Below are 11,867 nucleotides of genomic sequence, written 5' to 3' on the forward strand. Positions count from 1 at the left end.
GCTGTGAAGTTAATGATAATATTGGGATACTTAAAAGGTTTGACCTTAATTTTGTCTGTATAATAGCTAGTTAGAAAGGTAAAAGAAAAAAGAACAAAGTAACAATTTATCCCCACTCAAATGTTTAATGTATTTTTTATTGTAGAAAGAAAGAAAGACCAGTAACTATTTTAAACGGTTAATTACTTCTTAGGGACGAATTTATATTTATAGGTTGCAGTTGATTTATTTTGGTTTCTTAAGTTTAAAGTTACTTTTAGAAATCGTAGTATGTTTAAAAGAGCATCAACAATTTTAAGATTATTTATGTTCATTTAGTTTAAACTTTAAAGTAAGAGCAGTGATCAGAGATATGCAAGCGCTTAAATCGATTTTTTTGTTTTTGTTGTTCTTCATAAAATTTTGTTAAGAATATTAAGAAATTTTAATAATTGGTATGCCAATACTAGGTTGATTGTCTTTGATGAGAGGTTCTATTGGGTTGGAAAACATTTGTAAACACATTGTGTAGTGATATTTCATTATTGGAAGGATCAAAAACTTCCTTTTGTGTTTTCTCCTCGAATACATTGTAAGCGTGTTTGACTTGAAAAATGGGTAGAAATTAGGGTTTGTTCTTGGTGAGATTTAAAGTTAATTTCTTGTAATTACCTATTTGTACCACTCTTATTTATAGTGGAGCGGAGAGCTGCTCTCTCCTCTAGAGTAGGTCAAATTGGACCAAATTGGATAAACAATATCGGTGTGTTGTTTTCTTTCCTTTTCTTTCTTATCTTTGTTGTTTTTATATATTATGTTTGTTGTATTGTTTCACACTTAGTTTTAGGACTTATTGTTGTTGTTGCTGCTTAAGGATACTTTGCACATAGATTATTACATCCTTTGCTCCACACATCCAAGTTTTATTGATGTGATTATTTGTTCGAATTCACAACAACTACAATTCAAGAAGAACGCAAGCATTGTCTTAAAATGTAAACAGTAATAGTAATGATCCAGAGGATTCTTCTTTTACAAAATTAAAACAAAATACTGTACCTTTGATCAAAACACAAAACTTAAAGAAAAGTAGTTGGTGCATTAAATTTGTCAACGATATACACTTTCTTTCCAAAATTATCCTTGAATTATTAAGAGAGATAAATGATTACTAGTCTTTTCATTCTCTTCTTTTAATTAGGGACAATTTTGCAAAAAGATAATTAATGTACTTTGTAAATTGAAAATGATCTTATAAAAAGAGACAAAAAATTTTAATACAAATTCGAGACATATTAATCCCTAACAAAAAATTTAGAGTCAAAACAATCCCTCACCAAGAGACTATTGTGTTCTGATTTTGTAATTCTATGAAGAACTATTTATGAAACTTTTTTGTTCATGTACTGAAATGAAAATAATTAAAAGGTAACAAGGTCAGTGGTCAGGAAGCCGTACCCATGTTTGAAATACCAACCGGGTAGTGGCACAGTTAGGATTATTATAAAGTCTGGGCGAAAAAAAAAATTGCAACACATTTATAGGGATTTATATAAGAAATTGCAAGCAAATAATAAAAAAATCTAAAGAAATTGTCAAATTTACAGGGGTTTATATAAAAAATTCATATGGATTTATATAAAAAATTGCAAAAAAATTGGGTCGGAGCCCGGACGAATGCCCTGGGTCGCCGGGCCTTAGAACCGTCCATGCAACATGAAATGTAAGGTAGTTCTAAAAACTTATTCGCCCTTTGGATAAAAAGGAAATATGTGAGCAATCTTGTTAGTTATACAGTATTACTTATTCGTCGATGTTCTAGTAAATATAAAATATAAATTTGAAGATAAAAAGGGAAAACTAAAAATATAGTACAAACACCTCCAAAACAAAACTACAAAACCACAATAAAACTTCTCAAGAAAAACTGGGAATATCCTCAAAACAAAAACCCTTTCACATATGGATTATCGGGTCTACTCATTTAATTAGTTATCAAACTTAATTTTCACCTCAAGTTCAACTCAATTGGTTTATAAACAAAGTTCACTGAATTATTTGTTGAGCCAAGTTCCAAACTATGTTCGAGTTGACTCGATTGATTGCCAACCAAACTATTATTCGACATATGTGGATAAAAAAGCCAAATTACCCTACAATGCTAATTTCTTAAACTTGCTTCACGGTTCAAACTTGATTATCTTGACGTTCACTAGCCACACTGGGTTGGGTATTCATAGTGGAATGAAGAAGAAAGAGCAGAAAACCGAAGATTATGGCAATAAAATTCAACATCCAGTTGATTGTTAACAGTTGAATTGTAAAGCAACCTATAAAATAAGAGAACACACCCATCTCAACCCCAAACTGAAGCAGTCTGTGCAAGCTTACTGATACCAAAGCAAATGCAGCATTTGAAATTACACTCAGTATGTTAGGTTTTCCACTCACGGCTGTGTCGTTGTAGAATGAGTACACTGAGATAATCATCAAAACCACAAAGGTTATGCAAGTTTTTTTGAGTTGAACATTCCGTGTGGAAGGTGATGCCTTCTTTGCAAAAATTATGGTGGTTAAGATGGCTAAGGACAACGCTACATAGAGAAAGACCTTGAAAGGATTCCACCTTCCAAATAATCGATTGAAAGAAGGGCTTAGAGCATAACATAACAAGCCAACAATACATGACATAAAGCCAACTACTCTCCAAGTCGTATGAGCTTGAAACACCCTAAGTGAAATCGACACCATAACTGTAGCAACTTCGTGAGTCCGAGAAACATCGGAAATACTATGTGAAATTGGAGAAACTTCAGGAATCTCACCCCAAACCTGCACGATAACAAGAACAGGTAATTTCAGTCAGGTTTATAACTTAAAAAAGATTTGAGTAATTGTGTTTGTGTAGAAATGCTTTCAGATGATTTCATGGAAAGAAGAAAATAAATAAATAAATAAGTGCCCAAGGGTTTAGAACTTTGGATTTTCATTTCTTACTGCAGTGTGTAAAGGAGGAACACCATTAAGCATCCTCGAGACATCTTCAACAATCTTGTCGATAAACTCAAATTCATTCCCTTCCCTGCTTAACCAACGAGGTGAGGTCAAACTAAATGTAGTTATTTCAAAGATTTCAGATTTATCTTATTATTACAATTCAATTTCAAAGTATATATGACCTACAATACAATTCAAGAAGAAAGCAAAATAAATAAATAAATAAATAAATAAAAGGTAACAATGTTAGTGGTCAGGAAGGTACCCATCTTTGAAATACCAGCCGGGCTTTTGAACTACTTTATAACAAGCAGACATACACTGTACATAAAATTCTTCGCCATACTCGAACGAATATCCGTCAGAATCGTACGGATTATAACATTCATATGCAGTCTTGTTCACTTCAGAAGGATTAGTGTTGATAAAAAGAGGGGTAATAATGTTGTGCTCTCCGTAACTAAGAAGAATGGGAAATTGGAATGGCAGTCCTGCAATTATATTCTCAGGGAAGATGAAAATGGAAGACCTAGATTCTTGTATGGCCTTCAAAGTAGATTCTTCATCCTCATTGATAAAGGTGCGGATTCCTCTCTCATTCAAAGCTTTCACTAGATTGCAGGTGAAACTGTTAGGCATATGGTCACCACAGAAGACCAGGCAAACATCGTATGTGAAGGAAGACGAAGACGAAGATAATAGATTATCCATGACACACTGATAGATGTTAGCTAGGTTATCTAGATCTAAGTTGCAAGAATTCAAATAAACATTAACTTCTTCAAAGACTACAGTTTCCTTTATATAGCTAGGGTTGGGAGGCTCCCCCTTCTATTGGGGCCTGGGCCTCCAATAACTAATGCAAGATTGTAAAGACTTAAAATAACTAAAACTGTTATCTGCACCATATAATAACGATAGAAATTCTTAAGCCATCCTGGAGTTTTGATATCTCTTTTAGATTTGGATCCCACAATTCTTGTTAATATGTCCTTGTTTAATATCTTACCGTGACGGTAGTGAAGTCAACCATCAGAGACGCGTAGAGTAAGAAATGAAATCCTAATATCCATCATTTTCTTTTGAAGAAATCCACAATTCTTGTTAATATATCCTTGTTTAATATCTTCTTCTTTTTTAAGCAAAATGTCCTTGTTTATTATCTTAACATGTCCTCTTTTCCACCAAATTCTTATTTAAACCCATTCTTTTCTCTCGCAAAATATTTAAACTGCTATATATATACTATAAAAAAAAAGCTATATATATACTAGCGAAAATGTCTGTCTTTCTGCTCTTTTTATTGCGCTAACGTTTGAAAATTATGAACAGTGTTTTTTTTTATGAAAGATATAAATGTTTGTTGTTTTCAAGTTATAAAAAATCAAACCAACCATGATTATCTATTTCAGTGATACCGACAATAATACAATATAAAAAATATATAATCTAAATTCTTCTTTTAATGACATCAACAACAATATTATTATAGAAAAAGTTGCTTAAGGGTATAATTGGAATGAAGAAAAAGTAAGTATAAATATACTCATCTAGTTTGTTACACTTTTTAAATGATAAAGGAAAAAAAACAAAAAAAATATATATATTCATATCGTGTTTGTTATATTTGTTTTTTTAAAAAAATTTAAATTTATTCTTATCTATTTATTACATGTGTTATTTGTATTGAAAATTGAGAGTATTTTTGAAAAGAAAAATTCAACCCAAAAGTACTGAAAGGGGTAGTTTTCTTTATATATGTGTGTGTAACAATATTTATTTTTCTATCAACTTAGATAAAAACCAGATTTTTTTCAAACAAAATAAAAAATTGAACAAAGCATATTTACTTCTTTTTTTGATCAAGCGGAAAATTAAAAAAAAAACTAAGCAATTCGCTGTCTAAATATCCCAGAGACATCCGCAAGCAGAGAGATATTTAGCCGAGGTGGATGAGACATCCATATCTTCAAGGAATCAACATTTGTAGCACCAAACTTAACCAACCAGTCAGCACATTCATATATTGCCTTCTCTCAAAGTATGATTAAAAGAGACCGACCAAGGAAGAGAAGAGAGCTTCCTAATGAAAGAAAGCAAGTTTGCATGAGGATGAAAGTCATTCTGATCAGTATCCGCAATAAGATCCAAAGATGTCTAAGAGTCAGATTCCATGATGATAAATTGATACCCAAGGTCCCATGCGAGTTGAAGTCCTTTCCAAATAGCTGAAAGTTCAGCTAGTAAATTAGACGTTCTACCACAAGAACCAGAAAATCCTTGAATCCAAATTCTCATATCGTTTCTCAAAAGACCTCCAAAACCTGCATTACCGGGATTTCCAAAAGAAGAACCGTCTACATTGATCTTAATATAGCCTTCACGAGGGAGATTCCAACGAACCAGACGGACCACGTGATGCTTACTAGTGGTACCAAAAGCGTAAACCATATAGGCATGATAAGAGATTATGCTGTTGACAGAATTCCAAGTATCTTTTCGTACATTTTGGAAAATATGTTCATTTCTATGAACTTTGTACCTGCCTCCATTGTAGCATGATGTTTAAACCAAAGCTGACAATCTTGCATGTAAAAATTGTTAGGACTAGTAGGATAAACATACTTCCAAATAGATTGCCCATATTTACTTCTTGAGCAAATCATCTATTCTCTAATTATGAAACTTAATGTCTACCAAAAATATAATCTTACCCCTTCTTAAAATTTTGACACATCATCAAAATTATATTCTTTTGTGTCTTTTGCTTCAACCTCCCTCTACTTTTTCTCCCCTGAAAACAAATTAAAACAAACTGAATCGATAAAACACACTAACTTAATATTTTTTCAAAAGAATATATAAATTTAATTTTAATCGCAATCGGAGTTTTTTTTTTCCTATAATTCAATTCTAATTATCTAAAGAGTTTAAAAATAATCTATTCTCAATAATCTATTCTTTAATTATGAAACTTAATGTCTTACAAAAATACAATCTTACTCCTTAATATTTTGACACATCATCAAAATTATATCATTTTGTGCCTTTTATTTCAACCTCCTCTTATTTTTTTTTCTCTTAAAAACAAATTAAAACAAGCTCACTCAATAAAACACACTAACTTAATCTTTTTTCAAAAGAATAAATGAACTTAATCTTAATCCCAATCAGAACAATTTTTTTCTATAATTCAACTTCTAATTATCTAAAGAATTTAAAACAATCTATTCTCTATAATATCTATTCTCTATAATATACACTCATCTTTAACGAATCTTAGATACTATTCTACCCTTCAACTTAGTTCATCTTCCCAAAACCAAACCCTGACACAAAATGAAACCCATAATCATCCTTGGTGGAGCCTAGTTTATTTAACTAAATCTTTCTGGAAAATTCTATCGTGTATCAGTGGTTCTTATGGTCCACGATAGACAAGTATTTTCCTTTTGAGTTGTTTAATGTTCTGTTTTTGGGTAGATGAATTTTTCTTTATTTAGATTTCGTTACTATTTTTTGTTTGGAGATGGAATTGAGTTTGTACATAAAAAACAAAAATTAGGAAGAAATGAAATTGAATTATTTTATATGGGAAAAATGAAATTGAATGTTGTTCAATGCATATGAATGACCCTTCTTCATGAGGGTGTTTTTTTAGATTGTGTATGTGTGTTCTTCAACAATTGTCTAGGTAATAGCTAGATGGTGTCAAGGTTTTAAATAACAGTCGCGGTCGCGGTCGAATTAAGGTTTTCGCGATTTTGGCGGTTATAGGTGCTACTTTACAGATTATGGTCGTCACTGTGTGAATTAATCAAAAACTTTATATTACTCTCACCACTTCCTCTCACTCACCTCACTTTATTCTTCTTAGGTTATTCTTTCTGACTTTTCCTATGTAGTATGAAGCAAGGAACCACGAATTCATAAACATGAAAAATCTCATCTCTAAAGTCCAAACTCACACAACCATATTCATACAAAGACAATTTTTTTCTCTTTAAAATCTCATTTTATCTATGTTACACACATACATAAAAACACCAAAATTAAAAGAGTCGGTGGAGGAGGAGAGATCTAGGAATTGAAGGAGAAATGAACTGCAAATAAAGAAGAGGTGATGACCAAAATCTGGAAACCATGTTCTTTTTTCGCAGTTGTAACGGTCGGTCGCAGATGTTGTTGGTGATTTCCAAAATAATGGAATCACTTTAGAACCAAAAGTTGTAACTTTCATGGGAACCATTCATATACATTGGAACATTATTATTTATTATAGATAATGAACCATGACATTGATTCAAGTGTATATGGTTATAACCTTTGGCAAAAGGGTGCTTAATGAACCATAACATTGATTCAAGTGTATATGATCATAATCTTTGGCAATGAACCATAGCATTGATTCAAGTGAAAGGGGTGTTTTATCTCATGTGAAGAGTCATATAATGCGCTATAAATGTTTGGCATTTGTGCATTAGTTGGACACAGAGAATAAAGAACAACAGACAGACATAGAACAAGAATTTTGTTGCATTAACAACATAATTCTCCATCATTCTCTTATCTAAATCATCCATCAATTCTCTAATGCATGAGTGAATTGCTGGAACCATAAATCTGTAAAATACTGTTAGGAGATACGCTTGGTGTGGTTGTGCAATACACGTCAAGGAACTCATAGTATTCTGAAGGGGATTCGCCGATCATTCCTTATTACATCCAATATACAGTTATTGGTAGGGGCGAATCGTACCTAAAGGTTAGTATGGCAACCCCATGCGCTTTGAGTTTACATGCATAACCATTAATCTTTTCAGGTTTCAAGTGCAGCAACATCTTCCCAACAATCAAGATATAGAACAATATTTGGAATTTATGTGCACACTTCATCATAGTCATCTTCATTATCTTCTTGATCAAGTTATTGCAGCAGACCCCCAACACAAGTTCCAACAATCTTTAGGTTCAATTTATGATTTACTTGTGATTAATGGCTGCAATTTTTGGGAGAGATGAAAGCTTATATTTTCACCCATGACTACGGTGGACAATAATATATGCATGGTAAATTTTGATATGTATGAAATTTATCGTTTGAAATTTGTTTGGTGTTAATTTCAACATGAGATAATGTGCATATAAGTGATTACCTATTATGAAATGTTTAGTGTTCTAAATGCATGTGTATAGTATCTAAGTAAATATGAATATGTTAGATTTAACATGTGGTGACATATATATACATGATTTAGAAATTGTTCAAGTATATGAATTTTGATGAGTGTAGTAATATGTTAAGAATGTTTAAACACTATTTTATTTATGAAAGTAGTGTAGATAAATTGTCAAAATATCAAGTGGTTGCTTTAATGATATTATTTACTTTGTGTAATAAATTATTATCATTAATATTGTGTTGATATTATATGTACATGATAATATGAAAAGTAATGGTTAATTTCTTGTTTAACATGATATTAAAATAATTTGGGTATGTTTTGAATTATTGTAAGTTGATATATGTTCATGGAAGAAAGTTATAGAGAATATTAATGATTTTGGCTCATTGTTTATTCTTCTATGTGATTGTTTATTGAAATTTAGCCTTGAACATATTTAAACATAAACTTGAATTTAACACAATGAATTTATGATATATGTATTAGTTATATGATAACTAAAATCAAAATGTTCGTGTTATATTTTATTTTATGTGGAGTATATGACTTGCATGTTTAATCCCATCTTATGATGTTTGGTTATGACATATTTTTATGATCAAGTTTTATTTTGCTATGTATGTTTAATGCATTCAATGTATGCTATATCTTGGCTAGATATAAAAGAAAAGTTGAAGTTCAAATTGAAATGCATGTTAAATATTGTTATAGCAAAGGTGTAATGACATAAAAGTTTGTGTATTATTACAATATACCCAATTGACAAAAGTGTCATGGTTTGATGATAGTTGGTGAATGCTATCAAGAGTATATAAGTTGATCCATAGACATAGCTATGAGAATACAAAATCTATGTGAAGAATTGAATATTCAAAGTTTATAAAAGTTAAAAGAAAATCTTGCAATTATTTGACGAAATGATTGACAAGGAATGATGTCTTTGGAAATGATGTTGAATACATTGAAGACATTATTAGGGATGTGGTACAAACCCAAATCTAATTGATTAGTGGAAACTCAACCCACACTTGAGTAGCATTAAGTCTTGGGTTCAATGGTGAAAGTACACTATTAGAGTAATTGAAGTACTTGACAATAGATACATCCCAAGGGGCAAAAGTACTTGGACCATAAGAAGAAAAAGGGTAGGTTGAGGTTTTCCTCTTAATGGACATATAGCATATATTTGCTGGAATGCATACTTATGGGGCATTTCCGATATAGTCTACCTATGTGAGAATGAAGTTTGGCCGCTTCACGGAGTTCAAGTGTTTGACTCTTAAATTCTCATGAAAAGGGATATATGACACAAGGCCTTCTTAATGTGTCATCTTACAAGTCTCTTTATCAATGGTACCGAGATTCTATGTGTAAGTTATGCACTCTTGTTCTAATGAATAGTTGGTTCAAAGCTTGCCTACCATACTATTTGGGAATGAGCGAAAACTTAACTTACTAAGTAATGGTTCAAATCACGAGATACCATTATCTGAAGGCATGGAGTTTCCGGATTTATGTGATTTAGTATTTTTAAAATGGTGGGTGATTGTTGGTGATTTCCAAAATAATGGAATCACTTTAGAACCAAAAGTTGTAACTCTTCATGGGAACCATTCATATACATTGGAACATTATTATTTATTATAGATAATGAACCATGACATTGATTCAAGTGTATATGGTTATAACCTTTGGCCAAAGGGTGCTTAATGAACCATAACATTGATTCAAGTGTATATGATCATAATCTTTGGCAATGAACCATAGCATTGATTCAAGTCAAAGGGGTGTTTTCTCTCATGTGAAGAGTCATATAATGCACTATAAATGTTTGGCATTTGTGTATTAGTTGGACACAGAGAATAAAGAACAACAGACAGACACAGAACAAGAATTTTGTTGCATTAACAACATAATTCTCCCTCATTCTCTTATCTAAATCATCCATCAATTCTCTAATGCATGAGTGAATTGATGGAACCATAAATCTGTAAAATACTGTTAGGAGATACGCTTGGTGTGGTTGTGCAATACACGTCAAGGAACTCATAATATCATGAAGGGGATTCGCCGGTCATTCCTTATTGCATCCAATATACAGTTATTGGTAGGGGCGAATTGAACCTAAAGGTTAGTATGGCAACCCCATGCGCTTTGAGTTTACATGCATAACCATTAATCTTTTCAGGTTTCACGTGCAGCAGCATCTTCCCAACAATCAAGATATACAACAATATTTGGAATTTATGTGCACACTTCATCATAGTCATCTTCATCATCTTCTTGATCAAGTTATTGCAGCAGACCCCCAACACAAGTTCCAACAGATGTAACATTGTATCGCGGTGGTAACGACGTTACGTCACGGTCGTGTGATTTTCCTTCCCGCCGTTAAATCGGGCAAAAACGTTATTGTCGCTTGCCTATACGGTTTTATAACGTCCGTTTTCGCGATAATGTCCCGTTTTTTAAAACCTTGGATGGTATTGTTGATGAAATGATAATCATACGTGAGTTTTACTATATTGTAAAAAACATGCTTAAATAATTTGAGTTTTACTTTATTGTAAACAATGTGATGGAGTGGGACGAGAAATAATTTGATCCATGAAAAATTCTTGCATGGTCTCTCACTCTCGATGAATCTCCATTTAAAATTACTTATCCATCGTGGACCATATGTAGCACTTGTCCTCTGAAGAACTCGCCTATCTTTCATTTAAACTATCATACATAGAATTCTATCATTCTTTATTCGATCAAATAACTGAATTTTCTTAACAAATTAGTGTGTGCATCTACTCTATTTGCAATAATATATGTATGAATAAAAGCATGTGACTTCACATTGACTACTCCGGTTGAGCAGGGATGCTGGCAGTGAATTGGAACTTATTGAGAGGCTTGTGAAAGAGGTCTCTAGGGAGCTTAAACTCGATACTTACTCAGTCGAAATGCAGTCTCAGTAGAAAGAATTGAGCTCTCTTCTAGAGTTGGGATCTGATGAAGTCCTCATGGCGGGGATATATGGAATTAAAGGAATGAATACAAGTAAAACAAAACTCGCTCGAGAGGTTTATAATATGATTGCAGACCAATTTGAAGGTTCGTGTTTTCTTGATGATGTGAGTGAAAATTCAAATAAACATGGATTAGTGCACCTCCAAAATATGCTTCTTTCTAAAATGAGGGTGGAAGATATTTGGCTTGGAAATGCCTACAAAGGAGTTTCAATAATAAAACAAAAGCTTCACAATAAGAAAGTTTTTCTGGTCCTAGATAACGTGGACACACTAGAGCAACTGGAGTTACTGGTTGGAGGAACTGATTGGTTTGGTTCTGGTAGCAGAGTTATTGTTACAACTTGGACAAACATTTGCTAGCATTAATTCATGGGATTGAAAGAAGATATGAGGTACAAGAGTTAAAATGTGGAAGTGTTCATGCATACTCTGTGTATCTTCCTGGAAGAGCGGATGAAGAGAGATATGCACTAGATGATAATGGCATTCAAATGTCATTTAAAGCTAAATTTGATGCTTTAGAGAAAGATACGCAAAGTATTTTTCTCGATATTGTTTGTTGCTTCAAAGGATATGAGTTGACAGAGGTCCAAAATATACTTTGTGCTCATCATGGTTACAATGTGAAGGATCAAACTGAAGTTTTGATTTATGAATCTATGATAACTATTAGTGATGGTAA

General features: G+C 32.3%; 1 protein-coding gene across 1 annotated transcript; it reads right to left on the reverse strand.

Annotated features, from left to right (window-relative positions):
• Nucleotides 1-1,915: 1,915 nt before the first annotated feature.
• LOC146917657 (uncharacterized) lies at nucleotides 1,916-3,945 on the reverse strand. The gene is made up of 3 exons (XM_085719483.1): nucleotides 3,242-3,945; nucleotides 2,977-3,061; nucleotides 1,916-2,811 (listed from the first exon to the last, which is right to left on the reverse strand). Exons 1-3 carry the CDS (start codon nucleotides 3,685-3,687, stop codon nucleotides 2,167-2,169), a joined length of 1,176 nt encoding a protein of 391 aa, XP_085575609.1. The 5' UTR covers nucleotides 3,688-3,945; the 3' UTR covers nucleotides 1,916-2,166.
• Nucleotides 3,946-11,867: the final 7,922 nt, after the last annotated feature.

The sequence above is a fragment of the Medicago sativa genome, chromosome 6 (genome assembly GCF_051527215.1).
Source record: "Medicago sativa cultivar Bolivia chromosome 6, Bolivia_mono, whole genome shotgun sequence".
Lineage (NCBI taxonomy): Eukaryota > Viridiplantae > Streptophyta > Magnoliopsida > Fabales > Fabaceae > Medicago > Medicago sativa.

Bases quoted from the DNA above. Each gene is read 5' to 3' on its own strand.
- LOC146917657 (XM_085719483.1), bottom strand. From the start codon at position 3,687: ATGGATAATCTATTATCTTCGTCTTCGTCTTCCTTCACATACGATGTT. The intron at 3,062-3,241 runs GTACCTTCCTGA...TTGGTTAAGCAG, and splicing joins GGCTGGTATTTCAAAGATGG to GGAAGGGAATGAATTTGAGT. The intron at 2,812-2,976 runs GTAAGAAATGAA...GTTATCGTGCAG, and splicing joins TTCCTCCTTTACACACTGCA to GTTTGGGGTGAGATTCCTGA.